We start from the raw sequence: 27,510 nt of genomic DNA, 5'->3' as shown, positions 1-27,510 counted from the left end.
ATCAATTCACCAACTTCTGGGGGACATCTTGGGCGTGGAGGCTGCAGTAAGATACAAATATGCGAAGAATCTTGACCCGAGCAGAGCACTGCCAGAGGAATGAGAACGGGTTAGACTGCAATGATGTCACAAATACATGTATTCAGCCATGTACAAGGAGGCTAGCGGTCCTCCGATGCATTCCGCGCCCACGCTGGCGCTTTATCAAGGAGAGTGAAACGTGTTGGACATGGCTGAATACATGTATTCTTTACATTATTGCAGTGAAGCCGTTCTAATTTTTCTTGCAGTTCTCTGCACCGGTCGAGATTTTTTGCATACTATAGAGTGTAAGCTCTGCAGGTGTGTGTGTGTGTGTGTGTGTGTGTGTGTGTGTGTGTGTGTGTATATATAATATATATAGGTCTGTTTTGTATGTATGTTTATATATATATACATATACACATATACACATATACACATATACACATATACATATACACATACACATACATACATACATACACTAGCTGTACCCGGCGTAACATACGCCGACCTAGCAGATCGTAAAGGTTATTAATTAAACATTACTTTTTTTTATCACCCCTCCTGGTAGTGCCTTGATGTTTCTTATCCCCTCTCCCCACCTTACTCTCTAATTCATCAGGCCCTGCTGTTCTTTGCACTCCCTGTTTTCTGTGTCTGCTCTTCTCTGTGCACACTACACTCTCCTCCTCTCCTTGCTGTCTCTCTGTTTCCTCCTCACCTTGCCGTCTCTCCTCCCCTCTCTTTACACTCCCTCCTGCCACGTGCACACTGTTCTCCACCCCCTATTTGTCATTCATCTACCTACCCCTCTCCTTGCTGTCTCTCCCTCTCTTCCTCTTCTAGCTCTCTCTCTCTCTCTCTCTGTATCCTCCCCCCGTTTTGTTGTCTCTCCTCCCCTCCTTTTTTGGCAACCCTGTAATAACTGAACCTTTGTACATAAACATACATAAGCTCTATATGTATATACATATATGTATCTTCCCTTACACACAAATACACAGTGGGTCACACAGTGGCGAGGAAAAAAATTGTGAACCCCAATTATAATTGCGGAAATTAGATAGTTTTCCCATGATAACCATCTTAAATATCCAATAGGGTTTATATTAATCAATTCCTTTTAAAACAAAATGATGTATGAATTAGACAAATAATGCGTAATTAAGAGTGAGGGTATGTGCAAAAGTAAGTGAAACCCTGGTTATATCAGATAAATTAAAGGGAATAATTAGAATCAGGTGTTTAAATAATTAGGTAGATCTTCAGGGATGAGTTTGGGAGGACCCACCCTATATAAAGATCAGAAACTTCTTGAGTTTGGACTTCACCATACAGGTGTGTGGAAACACATCATACCACGATCAAAAGAAATCTCTGAGGACCTCAGAAAAGCAGTTACTGATCCTCATCAGTCTAGAAAGGGTTACAAAACCACTTCTAAGGATTTAGGGCTTCACCAATTCACTGTCAGACAGACAGTCTACAAATAGAGAAAGTTCAAGACCACAGTCACTGGGGCTGCTTTGCTGCCTCAGGACATGGACCGTCTGACATCATAGACACAACCATGAATTCTTCATTGTATCAGAACATTGTAGAGGAGAATGTCAGGCCTCCGTCCATGAGCAGAAGCTGAAGCGAAAGTGGTTCCTGCAGCAAGACAATAATCCTAAACATACAAGCAGATCTACAAAAGAACGGCTGCAGAAGAAGAAATTCCGCATTTTAGAATGGCCTGGTCAAAGGCCGGACCCAAACCCCATCAAAATGTCGTGGCAGGAGCTGAAGCGAGCTGTCCATGCAAGGAAGCCCTCAAATGTCACTGAGTTGAAGAAGTTCTGTAAGGAGGAATGGGCCGAAATTCCTCAAACCCGATGTGAGACTGACCAGGAGTTACTGGAAACGCTTAGTTGACGTCATTACTGCTCAAGGGGGCGCCACCAGGTACTGAATATAAAGGGTCACATACTTTCTCACACACGGATATTGAATGTTGAATCATTTCTCGATAAATATATGTTGAAAAAATATCATGTTTTTGTGTCATTTGTTTGGTCAGGTTATCTTTACCTATTATTAGGACTTAGATTAAGATCTAATAACATTTTATGTTTGAAATATGTGAAAATCCTAGAGGTTCACAAACTTTGTCTCGCCACTGTGTGTGTGTGTGTGTGTGTATATACAGCGGGTCATTATATATTGTATAGAGTTTACATTCTGTGAGTCAGCTTGTCTCTCTCCCACCAGCTGTTCACACCATCGCTCACCTGCTTAACGTGGAGCGGTATTATAACGGAGCGCAGGCGGGCAAGGACTCTCTAACGGGAAAGTTATCTGACATCGGGGACAAACACGATGACTGGCTGAACCCAATCCGATCCACAACAGTGGTAACGTAACCTACTGAGTGTTATAAGGGGTAATAGGAGTTATAGGGAGTGGTTATGTGGGGCAGTAAGAGGAGTTATAGGGAGGGATTATATGGGGTAATAGGAGGAGTTATAGGGAGCAGCTATATGGGGTAATAGGAGGAGTTATTGGGAGCAGTTATATGGGGTTATAGGGAGGGTTATATGGGGTAATAGGAGGAGTTATAAGGAGGGGTTATATGGGGTAATAGGAGGAGTTATAGGGAGCAGTTATATGGGGTAATAGGAGGAGTTATAGGGAGGGTTATATGGGGTAATAGGAGGAGTTATAAGGAGGGGTTATATGGGGTAATAGGAGTTATAGGGAGCTGTTATATGGGGTAATAGGAGGAGCTATAGGGAGGGGTTATATGGGGTAATAGGAGGAGTTATAGGGAGCAGTTATATGGAGTAATAGGAGGCGTTATAGGGAGCTGTTATATGGGGTAATAGGAGGAGTTATAAGGAGGGGTTATATGGGGTAATAGGAGGAGTTATAGGGAGCAGTTATATGGGGTAATAGGAGGAGTTATAGGGAGGGTTATATGGTGTAATAGGAGGCGTTATAGGGAGGGGTAATATGGGGTAATAGGAGGAGTTATAGGGAGGGGTTATATGGGGTAATAGGAGGAGTTATAGGGAGGGGTTATATGGGGTAATAGGAGGAGTTATAAGGAGGGGTTATATGGGGTAATAGGAGGAGTTTAGGGAGCTGTTATATGGGATGATAGGAGGAGTTATATGGGGTAATAGGAGGAGTTATAGGGAGCGGTTATATAGAGCAATTGCTGGAGTTATAGGAAGTGGTTATATGGGAAAAAGGAGAAGCTATAGGGAGCAGATCTAAGGGGTAATAGGAGAAGTTATAGGGAGCGGTTACATGGGGTGATATAACACAGATACGCTGTCCTCTCCCTCTCAGACTCCGTCCTACTTGGTTTTCACGACCATTGCGGGTGTAACGGGCGTGATTATCACACTGGCGCTCATATTGATGATCACCTCATCCACCGAGTTTATCCGCCGAAGTTACTTTGAGGTTTTCTGGTACACACATCACCTGTTCATCGTCTTCTTCGCGGGGCTGTTAATTCATGGAGTTGGGTGAGCAGGTTTTTTTTTTTTTTTGGCGCCAACATGTATTGCGGTGTAGTACAACTGCATGGGAATATTATAACAGACATATATAATATACACACATACACCCTATGTATATATGTGATATATACACCTCTTCTTCCCCTCTCGCTCTGCTAACACTGTACCCTGCACTCCCCTCTCTCTGCTAACACTACACCCTGTGCTCCCCTCTCTCTCTACTAACACAGCACCCTGTACTCCCCTCTCTCTCTGCAAACACTACACCTAGCACTCCCCTGTCTGTCTCTGCTTACACTGCACCCTGCACTCCCCTCTCTCTCTGCTAACACTGCACCCTGCACTCCCCTCTCTCTCTGCTAACACTGCACCCTGCACTCCCCTCTCTCTCTGCTAACACTGCACCCTGCGCTCCCCTCTCTCTCTGCTAACACTGCACCCTGTGTTCCCCTCTCTCTCTTCTAACACTGCACCCTGTGCTCCCTCTCCCTCTGCTAACACGGCACCCTGCGCTCCCCTCTCTCTCTGCTAACACTTCTCCCTGCGCTCCCCTCTCTCTCTGCTAACACTGCACCCTGCACTCCCCTCTCTCTCTGCTAACACTGCACCCTGTGTTCCCCTCTCTCTCTTCTAACACTGCACCCTGCGCTCCCCTCTCTCTCTGCAAACACTGCACCCTGCGCTCCCCTTTCCCTCTACTAACACTGCACCCTGCGCTCCCCTCTACCTCTACTAATACTGCACCCTGTGCTCCCCTCTCTCTCTGCTAACACTGCACCCTGCGCTCCCCTGTCTGGCTCTGCTAACACTGCACCCTGCACTCCCCTCTCCCTCTACTAACACTGCATCCTGCACTCCCCTCTACCTCTACTAACACTGCACCCTTGCTCCCCTCTCTCTCTCTGCCAACACTGCACCCTGCGCTCCCCTCTCTCTCTGCTAACACTGCACCCTGCGCTTCCTCTGCTAACACTGCACCCTGCGCTCCCCTCTCTCTCTGCTATCACTGCACCCTGCACTCCCCTCTCTGCTAGCACTGCACCCTGCGCTCCCCTCTCCCTCTACTAACACTGCACGCTGCGCTCCCCTCTCTCTCTGCTAACACTGCACCCTGCGCTCCCCTCTCTCTCTGCTAACACTGCAGCCTGCGCTCCCCTCTCTCTCTGCTAACACTGCACCCTGTGGTCTTCTGTTTCAGTCGTCTAGTACGAGGTCAGACATCCAAGAGCATGGAAAAGCATGAATACGAAGACTGTCATGACAAGTTCAATACATGGCAGGACAAAGACGATGACGATGATGATCATGACAACAAATGCGCCATACCCAGTTTCCAAGGCAATGAAGCAGCGGTAAGAAACGAGACAGGAATTTCACCCCCTCCCTCGTATTTTGGGAACTTGTAACTTTTGATCCAAATTTGCTATTGGATTGTAATTTGGCAAATTTAGAGTGGGTTCAAGACTGAACGTTTTTGCCAAGTTTGGTAGAAATCCGACATGTGGTGTTTTGTGAAACCGGTTTACTAAAGAAAGGGTTTTCCATCATGGTTTTATTATTCCCAATAGTCCCAAACTACACTGTCAAAGCTTCCGGTGCTTTCCAACCCCAGAGATATATCCTCAGGTCTAATTAACCCCACACTGCTCCGGAGCATCCTCTCCGTGTTTAGGTCCGACCCCTTAACGAGCACGATGTGTGCTGTATGTTCTGTGGTATTGGCCTATGTGGACTTTTGAGGTTGAATGTGAAACCCTATTAAATGGGCAATACGCATGGCATAGAAGGGGATACCGGGATAAACTGAGTGGGTTTGGAGATATAACCCTTTCCATGCCAGGAGTTTGTGTCAGTCACTATCTCTGGCAGTGTCACCATTCCCGAGGTGACCATTTTCTCTGTCACTTTTTCTAGACGTGGAAGTGGATTTTAGCCCCGATTATTCTCTATGTTTTCGAGAGGATTCTGCGGTTCTATCGGTCCCAGCAGAGAGTGGTCGTGACAAAGGTGAGAGACACAGTGTCAGACGGAAGCTAAGTGACATGGAGTCTGTCCTCCCCCCGCAGGGTGACACAGTGACAGAGAAGGGACATATTTATTTCACATTTTTTCTAATATTCTACTTACCAAGGAACGCAGTATTAGAGCACATGTAGGAACTACAGAAGACACCCATCCCAGACCTACATCCGGGACCTACCAACATGGAGTCTGTCCCTCCACCCGCAGGGTGACACAATGACAGACAGAAGGGAGCTATGGGACATGGAATCTGTCCCTCCACCCGCAGGGTGACACAGTGACACAGACAGAAGGGAGCTATGTGACATGGAGTCTGTCCCTCCCCCCGCAGGGTGACACAGTGACACAGACAGAGGGGAGCTATGTGACATGGAGTCTGTCCCTCCCTAGTTCAGGGTGACAGTGACACAGAAATAATGGCATTGACAGAAGATATCATTTCTGTTTCCCCCGACAGGCTGTGAGCCATCCATCCAAGGTCCTGGAGATCCAGATGCAGAAGAGAGGTTTCAGCATGGAAGTGGGGCAATACATCTTCATCAACTGCCCCTCACTTTCGGCCCTGGAGTGGCACCCCTTCACCCTCACCTCCGCTCCGGAGGAAGACTTCTTCTCTGTGCACATCCGCTCCGCTGGGGACTGGACTGATAACCTCATCAAGGTCTTTCAGGAGCAACCAGACAACCCGCCGCGGTGAGACACGGTCATCAGGTCACTTGGGTAACTGACCCTGTAACCCTTAAAACACGCTCTTATATGGGACTGACCCTTTAACCCAGGGGTGCACAGACCATTGGTGCTGCTCCCCCCCTGCCTGTTCCCCGACGTTCAATGACGGCACGGGGTCATGTGTCGTCACATCGTGACCCCGCTGCTTCATTTGATGCGGCGTTGCCATGGCGACTGGTCATGCGACGTCACGTAACATGGTCCCGCGGTGTTGCCATGGCGACGCGTCACCACGCTTCTTAATCCCGGTAAGTTGAGAGTTGCAGAGGCCTCACGCCGTCCCCCGGCATTAAATTAAATGCCTTGGGGAAGAGCGCAGGGCCTCGGCAACTGCCCGCGCCCCCCCAGTTTGCGCACCCCTGCTTTAACCCATTAAACACATCACCGTCATTAGGTCACTTTGCTCCTACATGGGACTGTCCTTTTAACCCATTAAACGTGTATGTATGTATATTTTTATTTATATAGCACCATGCATATACACAGCGCTTCACAGCAGTAATACACGTGACATAATAATATAAATAACACATATAAATAACACATAAGGGGAATAGGCGCTTCAGGCATAAAAGTAACATTAGGAAAAGGAGGCCCTGCGCTGAAGAGCTTGCAATCTAAGTGGTAAATGGGGAGGAGGTACAGAGACAGTAGGAGGGTGTTATGATAAGTGGGTCTGCAGGGGGTCATGGTAAATGCATATGAGGTGTATAGTATCAGCCATCGAGCTACCCATATGCTTTGGTCATGCCTTGATGTGGCTGCAGGCTTATAACGCTTTGGCCAAAGGGTTTAACTAAATGACCCTTACTCATGAGCAGATACGCACTGAAGTGTTGTATTATAAGTTGTGTCACTTTGTATGTTGCGCTGGGCCTTTCTGTTTTTGTTTACCCATATGCTTTGTTAAAGAGGCGTGTCTTAAGATGGGTCTTAAAGGTGGATAGAGAGGGTGCTAGTCGGATATTGAGGGGAAGGGCTTTCCAGAGGTGCGGGGCAGTCAGTGAGAAAGGATTAAGGTGGGAGAGGGCTTTAGAGACAAAAGGGGGAGACAGAAGACATCCTTGAGCAGAACGTAAGAGTCGGTACTGGCAGAGAACAGGAGCCCCCCGCGCTTCCACCCCTGCTATCAGGGCGCAGAGTGTGGGAGAAAGAGAGGGCAGCTTCCAGAGCAGAGTCAGACTGAGTGAGCCAGGTCTCAGTTATAGCAAAGAGGAGCAGAGAGTGAGAGAGAAAGAAGTCATGTACAGACAGAGAGGGAGCGAGAAAGAAGTCATGCACAGAGAGGAACTTGTTAGAAAGGGAGCGAGCATTCCAAAGGGCACAGGAGAAAGGGAGAGAGGAGGGAGGGTGGCAGGGGATGGGTATGAGGTTAAAGGGTTTTACACCAGGGTGACACGTTGGATGTGGGGCATGTAGAAATAAGGCAGGGAGCAAGATAGGGCGAGATATCCCCAGAAGCGAGGAGGAGAAGCATGGATAGAAAGAAGACGCGTGAGGAGGATTTATAGGGGTGTGTTTTAGTGCAGGAGGTATTGCATGCAGACTAGTGCCAGAGGGCGCACATAGGAAAGGAGTTTGTGTGAACTGACAAGTGGAGCAGGAAGGAGGGCTGGAGATATATGAATGGAGTTAGAGACATACTTAGGCTGGGAGAGAGAAATGTGTAGTTTGGAGTCTTCAAGGGCCACCAACAGGACAGGACCAACAGGACAGGGTTTCAGGATATCCCTGCTTCAGCACAGGTGGCTCAATCAGTGGCCCTTTGAGGACAGGACTTTCCCACCCCTGATTTAGAGTACAGAGCAAGATGTGAGGAATAAAGACTGCACGAGTGGCAGTGCGCTGGTGTTGATAGAGAGGACACATCACTGACTTTGCCTCCTTCCCATTAGGATGGAGGTGGATGGACCTTTCGGCACGGCCAGCGAGGACGTTTTCAAGTACGACGTCAGCATGCTGGTGGGCGCCGGGATTGGGGTCACCCCGTTTGCCTCCATCCTGAAATCGATCTGGTACAAGTTTCAGAATGAGAACCAGCGTCTGAAGACCAAGAAGGTAATGAGGGAACCCGAGAGGGACACACAGCAACCGTATAATACAGAGGGAGAGGGGAGCGCGAGGTGCAGGGTTAGGGGAGCATAGGGTGCAGTGTTAGTAGAGGGAGAGCACTGGTTGCAGTGATAGCAGAGGAAAAGCGGAGCGCAGAGTGCGGTGTTAGCAGAGAGAGGAGGGTTGCGCAGGGTGCAGTGTTAGCAGAGAGAGGGAAGCGCAGGATGCTGTGTTAGCAGAGGTTGAGGGCAGTGCCAGGTGCAGTGTTAGCACAGAGGGGAGCGCAGGGTTTTCAGTCGAAGAGGGGAGTGCAGGGTTTTCAGTCGGAGAGGGGAGCGCAGGGTTTTCAGTCGGAGAGGGGAGCGCAGGGTGCTGTGTTAGGAGAGGGGAGCGCAGGGTTTTCAGTCGGAGAGGGGAGCGCAGGGTGCTGTGTTAGCAGAGGGAGAGGGGAGCGTAGGGTTTTCTGTCGGAGAGGGGAGCGCAGGGTGCTGTGTTAGCAGAGGGAGAGGGGAGCGCAGGGTTTTCAGTCTGAGAGGGGAGCGCAGGGTTTTCAGTCTGAGAGGGGAGCGCAGGGTGCTGTGTTAGCAGAGGGAGAGGGGAGCGCAGGGTTTTCAGTCGGAGAGGGGAGCGCAGGGTGCTGTGTTAGCAGAGGGAGAGGGGAGCGCAGGGTTTTCAGTCGGAGAGGGGAGCGCAGGGTGCTGTGTTAGCAGAGGGAGAGGGGAGCGCAGGGTTTTCAGTCTGAGAGGGGAGCGCAGGGTTTTCAGTCTGAGAGGGGAGCGCAGGGTTTTCAGTCTGAGAGGGGAGCGCAGGGTTTTCAGTCTGAGAGGGGAGCGCAGGGTTTTCAGTCTGAGAGGGGAGCGCAGGGTTTTCAGTCGGAGAGGGGAGCGCAGGGTGCTGTGTTAGCAGAGGGAGAGGGGAGCGCAGGGTTTTCAGTCTGCACTTTGATGAATTTGAACGTAGAACAGGATGACGCCCTTGCTGCAATCACTGCCTGTTGCTCATTTTTCAGGTTGAAATGATGTTTTACGTTATGACACTTTAATCATTGATCTAAAAATGATATTGTGATAAAAGTAATGAAACAAAACAAGAAACAGAGCAGAGTGCCGCCGCCGCCGCCGCTGTTATTACCGTATTATAAAGTGGCAGATAAAGAGTTGCAATCGCGAGATAGTCCCGCTTTATTTGCAATCTTCCAGTAAATCTATCCCGGACGGGTGAGGCAGTAAAGTGACTGTGGGCCACAGATAGGAAGTCTATACATCTGTCTCACTGGGTGCTTAGTGATTCTCGGAGCCTGCTGGTACGATGGCTGCTTCTGTCTACAACCCTATTCTGGCAAGCAGAGAGGGAGGACAGAATGACAACTAAAGGACACAACCCTAACCCCTGTCTAACGGGCCCCAAATAGGAAGCCTGTATCTGGCTGATGAGTCCAGCAGGGAGTTGGTTAATTGTAGCTAGGGACAATTAGCCAGTCCCCACCTGGCTCATCAGTCAGGTAAAAAACCCTCCTGCATAAATAAACTGCAAGGGATCTCTCTAGCACTAAGGACGTGTGTGCTGCCACAGAGAGATCCCAAGGAACACAGCAGTGCCTGGAAACCGCCAGTGGGTGCGCCCCATGGACACCAACCCAGACCCGGACTGAGGGAAAGAGCCCCCTGATAAAAGGTACCTCCTTGGGACTTTGGGCCAGAGGTTGGTAAGAGGCCTTGCCTCCCCGCCCTGCAGATAGGGACACTGGGAAGTGCGAAAAGGATAGGCTGTTCTATTTGTTTATATGTGTGCGGCCTTAAAGCTGTATTGTTTGAAGCTCCAGGCTGAATAAAAGCCAAGGTGTTTTTCCCCAATACGAGAGAGGGAGACAGAGACGCAGTCAACATAAGAATGTTGTCTTTTGGCGCAGCGGCCGAGCAATGGCCCATTATGGTGGCGGTTCTGCCAATGAGGGCGAACCAGCTGCATGACATCATGGACTGCATGACATCATGGACTGCATGACATCGCGAGTGATCTGAAGTCCATCAGATTGCCCGGCTGGAGGGGGAGAGCGCCCCGTCGCGTGCGCACTGGATCCGTAGCCTTACTCTCTGAATTATTGATCAGGAAGATCTTAATCAATCTCTTTGAAACATCGCTTCTCCCATACAGTAACTGAGGGGGAGAACGTCTCATTGAGTTGTTACATTTTTACAATCACTGACTTGTTTGGGTTTCACATGGTATCTGGCAACCTGTTCGCACAATGGCTGACTTATATATACATGTGTATACACACACCTACATACACATCTAGGTCAAACCGTTTATAATATCAAATCACAGTTTATGCTGAAATTACAGACTTCAGTTCTTACAATTCCCCCCGAGAGGGCAAACGACTATAAAGGAGAGAAACCTCTCCATGGCATGATTACACATCAGGAAAATAACCTATTGGATGTTATACACTCACTTATTTATCGTTAGGATACCATGTAACCGACAGCTGATTTTATTCAGATTTGGTATTATGGTAAACTGGGACATAGTTACATATAGTTACATAGTAGATGAGGTTGAAAAAAGACGTACGTCCATCAAGTTCAACCTATGCTAAATGTAGACAACAGATATTTTATCCTATATCTATACTTAAGGGACAAGAATGATGTGATACCGATCAATTTAAATTTGGGATACTGTGAGGAGCAATTTGGTGAAATCACAGTTAAACACTTTTACAGCGCCGCTGTTCCGTCACGTGGCGTTCTCATTGGAATGGCAACGCGGCGCCATTTGCCGCCACGCATCCATATTGCCAGTATTTGCAGGGGGAAGATGCCGGGAGACGGTGGCGCCACCACCGCCCCTGGTTGCCACCACCCGCACTTTTACTAGGTAAACCCGTAGCCCGGAGATACGTGGCCAAAACTCGTAGTCTCCGGGTGAAACCCGGAGTGGTGCCAACCCTGGTGCCATCACCACGTTATCCTCCCCCTGACCCATGCCTGGTTCGGGTTTCAAGCTGCACGTGGCCTCCACACCTACCACATGGCATTGCCTTTATGTTAGCACAGTGTAAGAGTCTTAATGAGGTGGCCACCAACCAGAGGACAGCTCATGCTTTGCTGTGGCGATTTAAGCGCGTGTAGCACGTGTCCAGCCAAGTTCTGAAGGCGCACACTTCAAGCTGATTCCTTTATCCAAGATCTGGGGTGTGTAACACAAACAAGAATTAGAAGTGGTTTCCGGAAATACTGTAAAGATACAGACCGCGTGCCGTGTGATCTTATCTCCGTCATAAATAGGGTTGCCAGGTGGCTTCTCCGAAAATACTGGACTCAACGGTGAAAGGTGCGTCCGGTCACTATGTCCAGGGAGGAACATACCGGACACATACATGTCCAGCATTACAGTACCTCTCGTTTTTTACTGGGCAGAGTATCCAAATACAGGACAGTCCGGTTCAATACCAGACACCTGGCAACCCTAGTCATAAATGGTATTACATTCTCACCCCTCTCTCCGTATTTCCAGGTCACGTCCAGGTCGGAGCCTCTGAAATTAGATACAATAAAAGACACCAAGAAATGTACATTACTAACCATCTGCAATGACCGATATCCCTGCTGTGCTCCTATTCCCATTAGGCATCGTCACCGGGGGCCATGGCTGCACGCGCGACAGCGTGCGCGCCGCACACCAGGCACAGCCCTCGATGGGGCAGGCCCCAGTCGGTGAGTGCGTGTTCGCACAAGCCGCGATGCGCGACCGCCTTGGCGCGCTGGACGAGCATTGGCGGCGTCATGGCGTGACATCATGGCCGCGCCCCCGCCATGCACCCCTAACCCCCCTCCCCCATCAGATCTCCTGCTCTTCAGCACAGACCAGAAGTCGTGGCTCACTCTGGTGCACAAGCCGCCAGGCGCTCCGACATGCACGTGGTGCCTGGGGTCGTAGCCTTAGCCTGCGCTTATAGTGCCGGCGACGCGGCCGTTGCGTCAAAACAAATGCATTGTCGGCGCTTATAGTGCACACGACGGCGACGGAGCGACAGCGCTACCAAAAATCTGGTAGTGACTGTTATTTGATTTTTTTCAGCGACGGTCTCCCCTTGCCGCCAATCAGGAGCTTCTCCGTCCCTCTGCCTTCCCCCTTTATGACGTCGCCGGCCTTGTAGCCAGCGACGTCGCCTAAACTTGAAATATAACTATCGCAACGGCGACGAGTGATGTCATCGGTCGCGTTGCCAGCACTATAAGCGCGGCCTTATTCTGACTTTGACACTGCGCCTCCAACCATCCCCCAAACTGTACTAACCCTCTGCCAACCCATCCCTGACTCCTCGTAGAGGTGAGATCAGGAGCCGAGGTGCGTGTGCAAAATGATTGAGTCACACATCAAGTGTGAGGAGAAAGAGTCATACACTGCACATAGAAGGAATGCATTGCCCAGACCTCACATGTTAATTGCTTCTTGTTTCATAATCTTTGCCCTAATTTCACTTGCGGCTTTGTCGTGTCATTTTTCTTTCTGGAAAACAAAACTCAGGACAAATTACAACTCATTTACAGATCAATGTATAAGGAGAGCGGCGTTTTCTCCTCTTCCTGCTGCAGACTCACTAATTCCGCTCACTTTTGTTCTGCACAATCCTGATTCCAGAATGTCTCGCGGTTCCCGTAACCCGTCCCGTCACGTTTGATTTTGTTATCCTCCTCTAACTTGTCTCTCTGACCCTGACGCGGCGCAAACACGATCCGGACCTCTAGGGGCCCCCGGCAGCTGTCTGCGTGCGCCTGCAGAAAGCGCGATGCGCGACCACCTTGGCCAAAAGACAAGATTTTTGTCTTTCGGGCGCGGTGGCCGGGCGTTTGCCACGGCGGCGGTTCAGCCAATGAGGGCAAACCAGCCGCGTGACATCATGGCTGCGCCCCCGTCACGCCTCCCTCCCCCCGTCGCAATCTCCTGCTCTTCTCCTGCTCTTCTCCGAACTGGAGCACGCGCCACCAGGTGCTCTGACGCGGGCGTGCACACAGTGACGGGGGCCGTAGCCATGTCTGATTCTAACTCGCTCTTCCCCCCCCTGTGCCTCACATTCTTGAACCTTGTTCCTGAGACTGGTTTGAATGACAACATCTCGCAACGTGCCCCACCTGGCAACACCAGAAACATTGACACTGTTCACCTTTCCTTAGGCCGCGCCTATAGTGCTGGCGATGGCGACACGACGGGTGACGTCACCCGTCGCCACCGGTCGAAAGTTATATTTCGCCGGGCGGCGGCGTCGCAGGTTTCCGCCCATTTGATTGGTTCAAGGGCCGTCACACGAGGTGACAGCCCTTGAAAAATCACATTTTGCTGACTATCAGTTTTCGCTCCGTCGCATTGTCGCCGTCGCGCTTACTATAAGCGCACACGGCGGCGGCGGCGGCAATGCATTTGTTTTCGGGCGGCGGCGCCGGCACTATAAGCGCGGCCTTGCATTGTTACGGGGCCGGTGGTGGCCACGATGTGTCAGAGGCGGAGATTTCTGCCCAGCTAATTCTGCCTTGTTCCTTTAACATGGATTCTGCCCTCTTTAGACAAGACAAAACCCCTTGCAAAATGGTCACTCGCTGACGCAGTTAATCCGACCAATGAGCAAATATCAGGCGGCGTTTTCTTCCGCCTCGCCCTCTTGTTAGTGTCATCATTGGGATTTCTCTGCGCTCCGCTTGGCAGTGTTCATTCCTACAGGGCAAACAGTCTGGAAGTATACCCTGGCACCGATTCAGCCCACTTCTCGCCACCTCCAGTCCTCAAGGGCCACCAACTGGTCAGGGTTTCAGGATATCCCTGCTTCAGCACAGGTGGGGCAGTCAAAAGACTGGGCCACTGATTGAGCCACCTGTGCTGAAGCAGGGATATCCTGCAAATCTGACCTGTTGGTGGCCCTTGAGGACTGGGGTTCCCCCCCCCTGCTCTAGACTCTGGTTCCAATCTCTCCTTGGTTCCCCTCTGATAACCGTCTCTGTGGCTGTCTCTGAGCTCACTTTCCTCCTCTGGGTATTGTGTTGTTTGTAGTCTTCCCCGGATTTGAGGGCAGTGTAGGCCCGTGGACTTCTGATGTTGTCTGGTTTTCATTTCTAGGATAAAGAACAAATAGGTAGCGCTATATCCTAATGAGCAGGCAGCCCGTGATATATCCCTGAACCCCAGTCAGGTAATGAACAGTACAAAAAAATATATCAATGGCGCTCTGCACTAGTATTGTGTAAATATATAATAATAAAAATATACAACCAGTGGCGTGGATGTTTCTCCTAGGAATGGATGTTCCACATGAGATGGGTAAACATGTAAGGAAAAAAATCACAACATAGTGTAATACTGTTAAACATACATACAAACATGTAACATGAGACGGACGCTGAGAACAACAGGTGACCAATTACAAACACATTTAATAAAGTATATCATTAAAAATACATAAAATACATAAAATAGAAACTGATAGGACACTCCAACTCAGGTGGGGGTACCTGCTTACCGAAAGTAAGAAGGAATCAATCAGTTTCGAAACGCGTAGGGTGTTTCTGAGAGGTCCCCCACACTCGGTGGTGAACCCTATCCCTCTTGGAACTTGCCAGCTGATGCCCGCAGGCTGACGAATCCGGGCGTATATCCATCCGCGTTTGTACCAGCTCCGTTTGGCGCGCTTTGAGTAGCCGAGCAGGAAGGAATTACTACCTCCAGCAGACACGCGAATCATCCGTGTCCACGGCGAACAGAGGCGGATGCCACAAACAGAGGGAGCAAGCACCATCCACGGAGGATACACGTGTGAGCCCAGCAGTTCGTTGCAGCAGCAGCCATCCATAGAGGGGATACTCTTACCTATCCACTGCTTCATACCTTCTTACTTTTGGTAAGCAGGTACCCCCACCTGAGTTGGAGTGTCCTATCAGTTTCTATTTTATGTATTTTATGTATTTTTAATGATATACTTTATTAAATGTGTTTGTAATTGGTCACCTGTTGTTCTCAGCGTCCGTCTCATGTTACATGTTTGTATGTATGTTTAACAGTATTACACTATGTTGTGATTTTTTTCCTTACATGTTTACCCATCTCATGTGGAACATCCATTCCTAGGAGAAACATCCACGCCACTGGTTGTATATTTTTATTATTATATATTTACACAATACTAGTGCAGAGCGCCATTGATATATTTTTTTGTACTGGTTTTCATTTCTGTAATACATCTGTCAAAATCATTTTTCCACGTTGGATCCACTTGATCACATCCACGACTGGTTTGCCACTTGGTGATCCCTTTTAGTCCTCAACTCATGGTTAGCTTTTTTCCTAAGGCTGCGTCCATAGCTGAACCGACGTCGCTCGTGCCAAATACAAACACACGGAGGCCTTTGCGCGCGTCCATAGACACACACGTGAGCGCAGCCGATGCGCGGCGAGACAAACTTGTTAGTATTTGCCGCGCGACAGCCGGGGCGGGTCACGTGCACGGGCTCAACCAATGAGGGCGAACCGCTCACACGACGTCACGGGCACGCCCCCCCGGCACGCCCTCGCCACTCCCCCCCATCGTGCGCGTCTTCTATGGACCTGGCCTAATGTTACCTTCTCCTGCTGCCAAACGCCAGGTTTTTATTGTTCTGCTTCTTGTTTTGTGTTTTTATTGCTTTTTTGCACAATATTATTTTAATATCAATGATTTAAAGTTTGTTTAATCTAAAAACATAATTTCAACCTTTAAATTTAACAACAGGGCAGCGAGAGCCATTAGAGGAGTGATCTTGCTCTTCATTCAAATTCAACATACATATTACCTGCTCTGCACCGTTCTGCTGGAATCCAGGCTGTAGCGAAGGTGTTCCATTATCTGCGGGACCTTGCTGATGCTTGATGGCATACTCAAATCCTAATTCAATTGGTTAAAGGGTCAGTCCCATGTAGGAGCAAAGTGACCTAATGCGAGTTTAAGATCAGATGTTTTGCAAGGAACCCCAACCCTCTCTAATAGCGTGCCTGAGATCAGATTTATTGTAAGGAACCCCAACCCTCTCTAATAGCGCGCCTGAGATCAGATGTATTGTAAGGAACCCCAACCCTCTCTAATAGCGCGCCTGAGATCAGATGTATTGTAAAGTACCCCAACCCTCTCTAATAGCGTGCCTGAGATCAGATGTATTGTAAGGAACCCCAACCCTCTCTAATAGCGTGCCTGAGATCAGATGCATTGTAAGGAACCCCAACCCTCTCTAATAGCGTGCCTGAGATCAGATGTATTGTAAGGAACCCCAACCCTCTCTAATAGTGCGCCTGAGATCAGATGCATTGTAAGGAACCCCAACCCTCTCTAATAGTGCGTCTGAGATCAGATGCATTGTAAGGACTTCTGTATTTGGTACCATTTTCAAATTACCTAAGAATTGCAGGGAACCCTTTAGGGGTGCCCCGGGAACACTAGGGGTGCTAGGATCCCCTGTTGAAAATCACTGAGATAAACGTTTAAATGTTGACTATTCGTTTAACAAAACAGGAGTGTGAAAAGGATAAAAGGGAACCCCAGGAAATCAGCCAAATAACAATGTGAAGGAATAGGAGCCAGTGTTCCTATGCAATGCTCACAGGGAACAGCCATGCAGTACAAACAATGAATTGCTTCCAAATCATACAGCACAATGTAGTTCTATCCTTGCCACTAGTAACCCTTAAAGCCACTCTTTGCGGACTCCCACTAACCTCTGTATAAGGTATATTTTGTATGGGTGTCACAGGCCATGGGTAAAGTGCAAATAGGAAAAAGGAAACTCACAAGTCTCTTGAGATCCAGGTGCTGTAGGGCGTGCTCCTACCGGGTTGGTATACAATGCAGAAGTTTCTTGGGTGGCGGTGCAGCTGCCTTTGAAAAATCGTGGGACCAAAATTGCAAGTATACTGGGTACAAAACGTTTATTTAACACATAAAAAACAGCAACAGACAAACTCTGACGCGTTTCACGATTTTTCAAAGGCAGCTGCACCGCCACCCAAGAAACTTCTGCATTAAATAACAACGTGAGAAAAAAAGAAAACCTGCGGTTTAAATGAAGAAAAATTATTGAACTTAATAAGGGCTTTTCTATACACATATATAATATTACTATAAAGCCATGTTTGTGTCCTGATTGTTACGTTGACCTCCAGTCCTTTTAGCATAACCAGAATATTCTATGTGAGAATCATTTCTTATAATAATAATCCTTCTGTAGTTATATCCAGCTACATACCACAAGATACAAAGGCAGAGGAATGTAATTCTGTGTGAGAATGTGTCTATGAAAGTTATTGCTGCAATTATACCCAGCCATAAACCACAGGATACAGAAGTAAGATTACATGTATAAAGGTAGGGTCATTTTAACATACACATTCCTACATTAACCCCAGGATTTAAACGCTCACCACAATAATCTATAGTATGAGGTTATAAATAAAGTTTGCAATCCTTCTTTCAGTGTAACAGGCTCTGTTTCATCAGGAAAGAGATCAAATGATCAGGACCAGCTCTGTTCTAAGATAAATGAACAGGTTTAAAGCAATAACAAGTCATCATAGACAGTGACAGGGTTAAAGGGTCAGTCCCAGGTAGGGGCAAAGAGATCTGATGACAGTGATGTGTTTAATGGGTTAAAGGGACAGCCCCCGTTGGGTGCTCAGTGAGTGGAGATGTAAGTTGGCTCAGGATATCCTCCTCTCACCGCGCTGCCTCGCTCCGCAGATTTACTTTTACTGGCTGTGCCGGGAGACCGGGGCGTTCGCCTGGTTCGCTGATCTCCTGCGCTCGCTGGAAAACGAGATGATACGATCCGGAAAAGACGGATTCCTCAACTACCGGCTCTTCCTCACCAGCTGGGACAGCAGCATTGTACGTGCGGGTTACAGGGGCGACGAAACACAGCTTATTATACGTGTCCTGTGTGTATCACTGTGTGTGTCTGTGTGTCTCACTGTCTATCAGTGTGTTTGTGCATCAGCGTGTGTGTGTATCACTATGTCTGTGTGTGTTTGTATGTAAGTATATCAGCAGGGTCTGTGTGTGTATCACTGTATCTGTATCAGCGTATGTGTATTTGTGTGTATCACTCTGCTGTGTGTTCTCCCTTCTGGAGAGGATCCTCTGTTACCATACGTGTGCTATGAGTATACCGACAGGAGAGGATCCTCTGTTACCATACGTGTGCTATGAGTATACTGACAGGAGAGGATCCTCTGTTGCCATACGTGTGCTATGAGTATACTGACAGGAGAGGATCCTGTTACCATACGTGTGCTATGAGTATACTGACAGGAGAGGATCCTCTGTTACCATACGTGTGCTATGAGTATACCGACAGGAGAGGATCCTCTGTTACCATACGTGTGCTATGAGTATACTGACAGGAGAGGATCCTCTGTTGCCATACGTGTGCTATGAGTATACTGACAGGAGAGGATCCTCTGTTGCCATACGTGTGCTATGAGTATACTGACAGGAGAGGATCCTCTGTTACCATACGTGTGCTATGAGTATACTGACAGGAGAGGATCCTGTTACCATACGTGTGCTATGAGTATACTGACAGGAGAGGATCCTCTGTTACCATACGTGTGCTATGAGTATACTGACAGGAGAGGATCCTCTGTTACCATACGTGTGCTATGAGTATACCGACAGGAGAGGATCCTCTGTTACCATACGTGTTCTATGAGTATACTGACAGGAGAGGATCCTCTGTTACCATACGTGTGCTATGAGTATACTGACAGGAGAGGATCCTCTGTTACCATACGTGTGCTATGAGTATACTGACAGGAGAGGATCCTCTGTTGCCATACGTGTGCTATGAGTATACTGACAGGAGAGGATCCTCTGTTGCCATACGTGTGCTATGAGTATACCGACAGGAGAGGAGCCTCTGTTACCATACGTGTTCTATGAGTATACTGACAGGAGAGGATCCTCTGTTACCATACGTGTGCTATGAGTATACTGACAGGAGAGGATCCTGTTACCATACGTGTGCTATGAGTATACTGACAGGAGAGGATCCTCTGTTACCATATGTGTGCTATGAGTATACTGACAGGAGAGGAGCCTCTGTTACCATACGTGTGCTATGAGTATACTGACAGGAGAGGATCCTCTGTTACCATACGTGTTCTATGAGTATACTGACAGGAGAGGATCCTCTGTTACCATACGTGTGCTATGAGTATACCGACAGGAGAGGTTCCTCTGTTACCATACGTGTGCTATGAGTATACCGACAGGAGAGGATCCTCTGTTACCATACGTGTGCTATGAGTATACCGACAGGAGAGGTTCCTCTGTTACCATACGTGTGCTATGAGTATACTGACAGGAGAGGATCCTCTGTTACCATACGTGTTCTATGAGTATACTGACAGGAGAGGATCCTCTGTTACCATACGTGTGCTATGAGTATACTGACAGGAGAGGATCCTCTGTTACCATACGTGTGCTATGAGTATACTGACAGCCTCTCCCCTCCCCAGGCTGGACACGCCATGATTAACTTTGATGAGGCCATGGACACGGTGACAGGACTGAGGCAGAAAACCAGCTTCGGACGACCGCTGTGGGAGAACGAGTTCTCTACGGTGGCAGAAGCAAATCCCGGGTCAGTCTGCCTCCCCCCTCTCTCCCCCCCCCCCCTTTCTCCCCCGCAGGGTGACACACAGAGAGGAGCTATGGGACATGGTCTGTCCCTCCCCCCGCAGGGTGACACAGTGTCACAGAACGGAGCTATGGGACATGGAGTCTGTCCCTCCCCCCGCACAGTGACATAGTGACACAGAAGGGAGCTATGTGACATAGAGTCTGTCCCTTCCCCCCGCAGGGTGACACAGACAGAGGGGAGCTATGGGACATGGAGTCTGTCCCTTCCCCCCGCAGGGTGACACAGACAGAGGGGAGCTATGGGACATGAAACCCTTTCATCACAGGGTGACAGTGACACAGACCCATTTACACGCTGTTGTGTGACCCCTCCTTCCTGATTCCTCCCTCAGGTCTGTGGTGGGCGTGTTCCTCTGTGGCCCTCAGGCCCTGGCCAAGACCTTGCAGCAATGTTGCCACCAGTACTCCAGCCTGGACCCTCGGAAAGTCCAGTTCTACTTCAACAAGGAGAACTTCTGAGCGGCTCGCCTGCCATTACTTGTGGACAGGACATGGAACGGACAAGTGGAAAGGAGAGAAGTCTGTAAAATGTTCTGGACATGGCACTTTCCTGCTGAGATGTTTTGGGTCCCCCATTGGAGCTCACTCAAGACGTAGCACTGTCGTTCTTTGTTTAAGAGAAGATGTTGCTCGGACTGATGTGTATATAATGTATATAATATGAGGTAACCGTTTCACTGCCAGAGCAAGCGCTAACATTGTCACTTCCTGATCATAACGTGGTTCACATTGAGCCAACAAGGAGGTGTTACGAAATATAAGCGAGGGTCACTCATTGGAGGTGGGTGTTACACTGGAGGACAGTCAGTCAATGGAGGGTAGTCTCACTTATTGGAGGTGGGGCTCACAATGGTGGGCAGTCTCACTTATTGGAGGTGGTGATCACAATGGTGGGCAGTCTCACTTATTGGAGGTGGGGATCACAATGGTGGGCAGTCTCACTTATTGGGGTGGGGGGGGGAGAGTCAGGTACACTGGATGGCAGTCACACTCAATGGGAGTTCAATCTCACTCATTGGAGGGGGGGGAAGCAGTCACACTCATTAGAAATCAATCTCACTTATTGGAGAGCAATCTTCCTGCTTGGCGGGCAGTTTCATTCATTGAAAGACAGCCTCTTCCATCCTCTCCTTGCTCTCAGAATAACCCCGTGAAAACATTGTGATCGATCTCCACATTCCAGCTCTCGGGACCTCCTGGTCGCGTCACAATTCTGACCAGGTTGTGCAATGGGTGAAAGCTCAACGTACCCAACAAGGAAGTAAACCTCCCAGTACAAAGACATATACTGCCTCACCCGGCATGACTCGCCCTCCCGGAAACGTTCATACTGCTGGGAAGTGTCACTGCCTTTTCCCAGATAAGGACACAGGAGACCGATACCGTATATACCGAATCACAAGACTGCCCTTAAAGGAGCAGTTCCCCCGACTCCCGGTGGGAGTCGAGAGCCACACGCCATTATATTCAGCTCCCTATACTGATATTGCCGGGTTTAAATCTCCCTCTGGGGAAACAAAAATGGCTACCAAATCTCAGGCCAATAGAAAACTGCCACATCATCGGTTGCGGCTCTCTATTGGGTGGCCATTTACTGTACATCCCAGGTAGTAACGTCGGTAACTTCCACACTAGGAATCTCGGGGGCCCAGGGGAGGGTCTCCGGGGGCTGAAAATGGTGATGTTCAGGTCTGGGGGATACCCCGCTTCCAAAAGGGGTTTTGTTAGGATGGATTGCTCCTTTAACCCCTTCAACACACCAATCCCCAAATGTGCCGGCACCAAAGCGGTAAATACAAAAGCCTCACCAAATAGAGGGTCCGGTTCTCTGATTAACGCAGGAACAACCCCCCACCGCCCCCATTTTAATCTGTACGGGATTATTTCCCCACTTTTGGTAACCTAGTGCAGTCAGTTTTTACAACCCCCCCTAAATCAGTGTTCGTATTCCAGACGTGTGAAATCCCCAACAATGCCCCCTTTATATCACATGGTCTATCAGCCAGCACTATAAACTCAGCTGCCTTATAATCAGAATATGGGGTGAAAATGCAGAAGCATGGGGGGACCCCAATACCTTTTACAGATAAGGGAAACCATACTTGCCGCGTGGGCATACATAAGTACTGATCTCATATTTTGTTTTGCTGCTGTAAAATGTATTTTGTATGTGCTAAAACAATGAATATAAATAATTAATAATAACATACTCGGCATCATTATACAGCACGATGTGTTCATTATCAATGTACAGTATATAGATGCTCTACATCATTGTATAGATAGCAGGGCCGTGGATAAGCGGGGCGAAGGGGAGCGCCGGATTAGCGGGGCGACAGGGGAGCGCCGGATTAGCGGGGCGACAGGGGAGCACAGGACGTTGTTTTTCACTCCCAACAAACTGTACGGTAACAGTAACACGTCTGACTCATTGCTGCAGCCAATATGGGGAGATCCCGAGGAAGCTCATTTGCATAGCACTCCCGCAGTCTCGCTGCGTGTGGGTGTCCGGGGCTCGGGCGCGGTCATTTTCCCAGGCACCAGCTTCCTTGGAAGACTTTGTCCCCTGAAACATTTTATACCACGTTCGCACTACTGTGGCCTTGTCAGTAAGAGGTGAAATGGCCATAGTAACTTAAACCAAGATACGCTTGTTAAGGGCAACCTCTGCGTCACCTTCTCCCGCCGCATCACCCACTCCTGTCTCTGCCCCCCTGTCACCCTCTCCGGCATCCGCGTCACCCTCTACCGCCTCCGTTCCCTCTGCGTCACCCTCTCCTGTCTCTGTCCCCCTCTTCACGTCTGTCCCCTCTGGGGAACCCTTTCCTGTCTCTGTCCCCCCACGTCTTTGTCCCCTTTCTGTCACTGTTTTGTCTATCCCTTCCTGGTCACCATCACTTTTCCCCGTCACGGTCACATCTTAAGCCTGACGTCCGCCCGTCCCTGGTCACTCTGAGAAGGCGTTAAATTGACCAGAGTTTTACATGAACACGTTAAAAGGTAGCAACTGCAGTAATAAAAAGAAACATATTACTGCTGTTTGAGGCCATAGTACGGTATGAGACCGCTGTTAGAAACAAAACAGATGATGTTATGTGGCAGAGTTCCCACAGCAAACTGTTTGTGTGCAGCCGCCTCTGGGGTGAATACCGATACTAGCCCAGCCGCCTCAATCCATCGCAATGAAGTCCTGATCTGCGATAAAGCAGCTTTTACAAAACGAACGAGAGGTAATTTTTAGAGGGACCCACAGAAATGCAAACATTTCCCAAGACGAAAAAAATTCTAAGCGCAACGAAATGCGCGGACGGGGGTGAAACCAAAACTTTGGCCTCACTGCATTTAATCAACACGTGTAAAACTAACGGAGTGCGAAGGGTTAAGAAGAAGATATTTCAGTGATTGCACACTTTTTCATAGTGACGTCCAAAGTTTATTTCTAACCGCTGAACACGTCCAAAGTAAACACAGAACATGTTGATGACAGGAGGGGGAGGTGGGGATGAACTTGATGCTTTGCCTGAAGGGTTTAACGGCAGAGTGTTGGGGATCGGGGGGTGATGCTGGCCGGCGGGGATAGTCTGTGGCGAGGTCTCCAGCTCCCGCCAAGGACCTGCAAGGGGAGAGGAAGTGGGGGTTAGTGGTATAAAGTGGTCATGACCTCTCGCCCATATCTTCAGCTCCTCCCCATCCTCTGGCACTTTCCTCTCATCCTTTAAGCAAGCCGAGGTCACACCGTGTCTCAAAAACAGCACCCTTGACCCCACCTGCCTTACTGCCCCCCCCGTCTCTCTCCTTCCATACTGACCACCACCCCCCGTCTCCCTCCTGCCTTACTGACCACCACCCCCCGTCTCCCTCCTGCCTTACTGACCACCACCCCCCGTCTCCCTCCTGCCTTACTGACCACCACCCCCCGTCTCCCTCCTGCCTTACTGACCACCACCCCCCGTCTCCCTCCTGCCTTACTGACCACCACCCCCCGTCTCCCTCCTGCCTTACTGACCACCACCCCCCGTCTCCCTCCTGCCTTACTGACCACCACCCCCCGTCTCCCTTTTGTCTCCAGATTGCTAGAATGTCTCGTCTTCTCCTGCTTGATCTACTCTTCGTCCAATGGGAATGTCCGTGGGGAACATGCGTGTGTATATATAGTATACATGACCCCCATGGCACGTGTACGTGCAATAAATGACCCACGTGACGCACGTGTATATAGTATAAATTACCCCGTGAGGCGCATGTATAGTTTAAATGACACCGTGGCACGTACGTGTGTGTATAGTATTAATGACACCGTGGCGCGCGTGGGATTGTAGTTTCATGCTGTGGCGCTGGGTGTTGGCGCCCCGAGACATGACCCCGTTCTTACCCCTCACGCCGGCCCCGTAGATTTCTGTGGCCCCCGTTCTTACCCCTCACGCCGGCCCCGTAGATTTCTGTGGCCCCCGTTCTTACCCCTCACGCCAGCCCCGTAGATTTCTGTGGCCCCCGTTCTTACCCCTCACGCCGGCCCCGTAGATTTGTGTGGCCCCCGTTCTTACCCCTCACGCCGGCCCCGTAGATTTGTGTGGCCCCCGTTCTTACCCCTCACGCCGGCCCCGTAGATTTCTGTATCTGCTCTTTCAGGATGAGGATGCTCTGTCTCTGCTCGGGGGGCAGCATGGCGATCTGATCCGGGGTGAGCTGCAGCACCTGCATAATCAGGGCGGCCTGGGGGGGAGGGGGGACACGGGGACAGGAGGGGGACACTCAGTACGTTATCCAAACTAAAATCTGACCGGTCACACGACTTCTATCCAACCTACAGGTCAGTGTGTTCCTACGTGGGACTGACCCTTTAACCCATTAAAACATGTCACTGTCAAAGGGGCGCTGCACCCAGGCAGGAGGCCTCACGCAGCCTCCAGGCAGGAGGCCTCACGCAGCACCCAGGCAGGAGGCCTCACGCAGCACCCAGGCAGGAGGCCTCACGCAGCACCCAGGCAGGAGGCCTCACGCAGCACCCAGGCAGGCCTCACGCAGCACCCAGGCAGGAGGCCTCACGCAGCACCCAGGCAGGAGGCCTCACGCAGCACCCAGGCAGGAGGCCTCACGCAGCACCCAGGCAGGAGGCCTCACGCATCACCCAGGCAGGAGGCCTCACGCAGCCCCCAGGCAGGAGGCCTCACGCAGCACCCAGGCAGGAGGCCTCACGCAGGCTCCGAATCCGAGATGGAAGGAGCTTCCAAATCACGACCGTAACAGCACAGAACAGATATAGTGGATCTATTCAATAACCGTAAGGCCCTGCTCACTCGGAGCTTCGGCTAGCGCTGCCAGAAGTTCAACAAAACATGGTCATTCCTGGGAGTTAGGACAGACCCCCCCTCCCCACCCCAAAAAAGGATGGACGAAACAAATCGCGGCACAAAACAAAATGGAACAAAACCTGGAACGTCTCCAAGCCCAGATGCAACAGGAAGATGCAGAGAACTGCGATCGCAGAAATAATCTACGGCTGCAGGGAGACCCGGGATACCCATTGTGGTGGCTCACCGCCACCACACACATTGTCTCTAGACAGCAGCCACAGGGCGCTGAGGCCTAGACCCCAAGGGACAGGATCACCCGCTTCCACTATTTTAGAACAAAGGAAGCAGTATTCTCAGCAATTCGGGGCCAAAGAGAGCTGGCGTTTGAGAACCACTCACTGGAGGTTTTCCAGGACCTATCGCCAGCTCCTCTCGCGAGACGACGCAGTCTGAACTCGATTACAACGATACTGCGAGAAAATGGGGTGAGATACCGTTGGGCTTTCCCCTTCCAGCTGTTGGTGATCAAGAGCAGCCCCGTCTTTTCACTGAAGGAGCCAGCGGAGGGTTCGGAGTTCCCGAGGTGCTTGGGCCGCGGCAAGGCTCTACCAGCAGAATCCCTGGAGAGGCGCCGACCGATCGGGACGACTTCATCCCAAAGAGGGAAATCGCCAAGACAGAAGGAAGCATTGAGGAGCAAGGTGACAGCTGGATCTGACGGAACTCACTGGACCTGATTGCTGGAGCGCTTCTCCGCACTCCTCCCGCCACGGCAGGCGACCGGAATTCTTGCATAGACTCGCTGTGGTCCCGGCGGGATGAGTCACGCTATGGTCCCTCTTCGACAGGTTGGTAGGCTGAGGGAATGTCCCTCGTAGCAGAACACTATCCACGAGATCAAAACCCATCCACCCACATGCGGAGAGCCGTGGAGTCAGCTGCTCATGGAGGAGGGAGGGGAACACCACAAACAATCTCCAGGTACACGGGCATACTCTGCCTCGGAGGGTAGAAATAAAATCTCCTCCCTAAACGAGCCAAGTCTCTTACATACCCAGGGGAAAAGGCTAAAATGCCCTTCGGAAAAAACTAATTGGCAGAACAGCAGGAACCCAAAAAAAAAGCACCGTTCAACTCACCAGGGATAGCAAAAATAAAAAAAGTTTATTAAATCACATTGTAAAAAAAACAAAAAACAAACTGACATAAAAAACGAAACCTCCTACGCGTTTCAGGCTCTCCAGCCCTTTCTCCTTCAGAAAGGGCTGGAGAGCCTGAAACGCGTAGGAGGTTTCGTTTTTATGTCAGTTTGTTTTTAGTTTTTTTTACAATGTGATTTAATAAACTTTTTTTATTTTTGCTATCCCTGGTGAGTTGAACGGTGCTTTTTTTTTGGGTTCCTGCTCTTCTACCAATTTGTTTTTTCGAATTCTATTATCCCACGATTGGAGTGACGCACTTCCGCTGCGCAAATTCCGGCAATTCGCTACGCCTCACGGGAGAACGCCGAGAAGAGACGGGCACCTCCATGTGATCAGCCTGGAGCTTTCCCGGAAGGTCTGAGGCTTCGGTCATTCCTACGGCTTCAGCACGCGGGATCTCAAAGGTTCTATCAACAAAGGATTCAGGTTCTATCAACAAAGGATACTTTAATATCTCTGGATATCAAGGGATGCAGAAGTTAGGACCAAGATATTTATGCTATATGTGTTACTAAGGGCACGGTTCAAGGCTGGCTCTAGTTTCTCCAGCTATTCTCTCCTTGGGTCCATCTTTCCCTTCCAGTACAGTCCCTTACATTACACCACATGCGATGTTATTTGCCTATGATTTTTCACCTGGATCGCTGCGGATTTAGAACCATCTCTGGACTTTTTATATAATTTATATACTTTCTATTTTCGGGTCTCACTGATAACCTCTTAGAGTCTCTACATTGCTATCTTTGGAGCTGGGAGCAGTTACTTACACAAGATTAAAATGCCCTTCGGGCACACTCATTTTCCTTGCTAAGGAGCAGTCATGCTCCGACCCCCTAAAATGTTGTTACATAGTAGATGAGGTTGAAAAAAGACATACGTCCATCCTATGCTAAATTTAGACGCCAGATACTTTATCCTATATCTGTACTTACAGTATATTGATTCAGAGGAAGGCA

General features: G+C 49.6%; 2 protein-coding genes across 5 annotated transcripts in view; one reads left to right on the top strand and one right to left on the bottom strand.

The window, feature by feature from the left end:
* NOX1 (NADPH oxidase 1) overlaps window positions 1-22,274 on the top strand; it is a 28,617-nt gene extending 6,343 nt beyond the window's left edge. The window contains exons 4-13 of one of the 2 annotated variants that reach the window (XR_012788390.1): window positions 2,278-2,420; window positions 3,361-3,542; window positions 4,735-4,888; window positions 5,451-5,543; window positions 6,016-6,251; window positions 8,183-8,345; window positions 18,097-18,243; window positions 19,875-19,999; window positions 20,391-20,933; window positions 20,972-22,274. Coding sequence is in view for 1 of the 2 variants with exons in the window: in XM_075573075.1 (XP_075429190.1) it covers window positions 2,278-2,420; window positions 3,361-3,542; window positions 4,735-4,888; window positions 5,451-5,543; window positions 6,016-6,251; window positions 8,183-8,345; window positions 18,097-18,243; window positions 19,875-19,999; window positions 20,391-20,517 (1,370 nt within the window). In the remaining variant the exon portion in view is untranslated. Of the gene's footprint in view, window positions 1-2,277; window positions 2,421-3,360; window positions 3,543-4,734; window positions 4,889-5,450; window positions 5,544-6,015; window positions 6,252-8,182; window positions 8,346-18,096; window positions 18,244-19,874; window positions 20,000-20,390 lie in introns of both variants that reach the window. The other variant, XM_075573075.1, reaches the window with a different exon arrangement.
* Window positions 22,275-23,468: 1,194 nt separating this feature from the next.
* Window positions 23,469-27,510, bottom strand: part of CSTF2 (cleavage stimulation factor subunit 2) — a 17,610-nt gene continuing 13,568 nt past the window's right edge. For all 3 annotated transcript variants that reach the window (XM_075573073.1, XM_075573072.1, XM_075573074.1), the window contains 2 exons: window positions 24,646-24,771; window positions 23,469-23,671 (listed from right to left, as the gene is read on the bottom strand). In XM_075573073.1, the coding sequence (XP_075429188.1) occupies window positions 24,649-24,771 (123 nt within the window). In that variant the 3' untranslated portion in view covers window positions 23,469-23,671; window positions 24,646-24,648. The remainder of the gene's footprint in view (window positions 23,672-24,645; window positions 24,772-27,510) is intronic.

Source organism: Ascaphus truei, chromosome 16, assembly GCF_040206685.1.
Source record: "Ascaphus truei isolate aAscTru1 chromosome 16, aAscTru1.hap1, whole genome shotgun sequence".
Taxonomy (NCBI): domain Eukaryota; kingdom Metazoa; phylum Chordata; class Amphibia; order Anura; family Ascaphidae; genus Ascaphus; species Ascaphus truei.
This window is presented reverse-complemented; position numbering and strand designations above follow the sequence as displayed.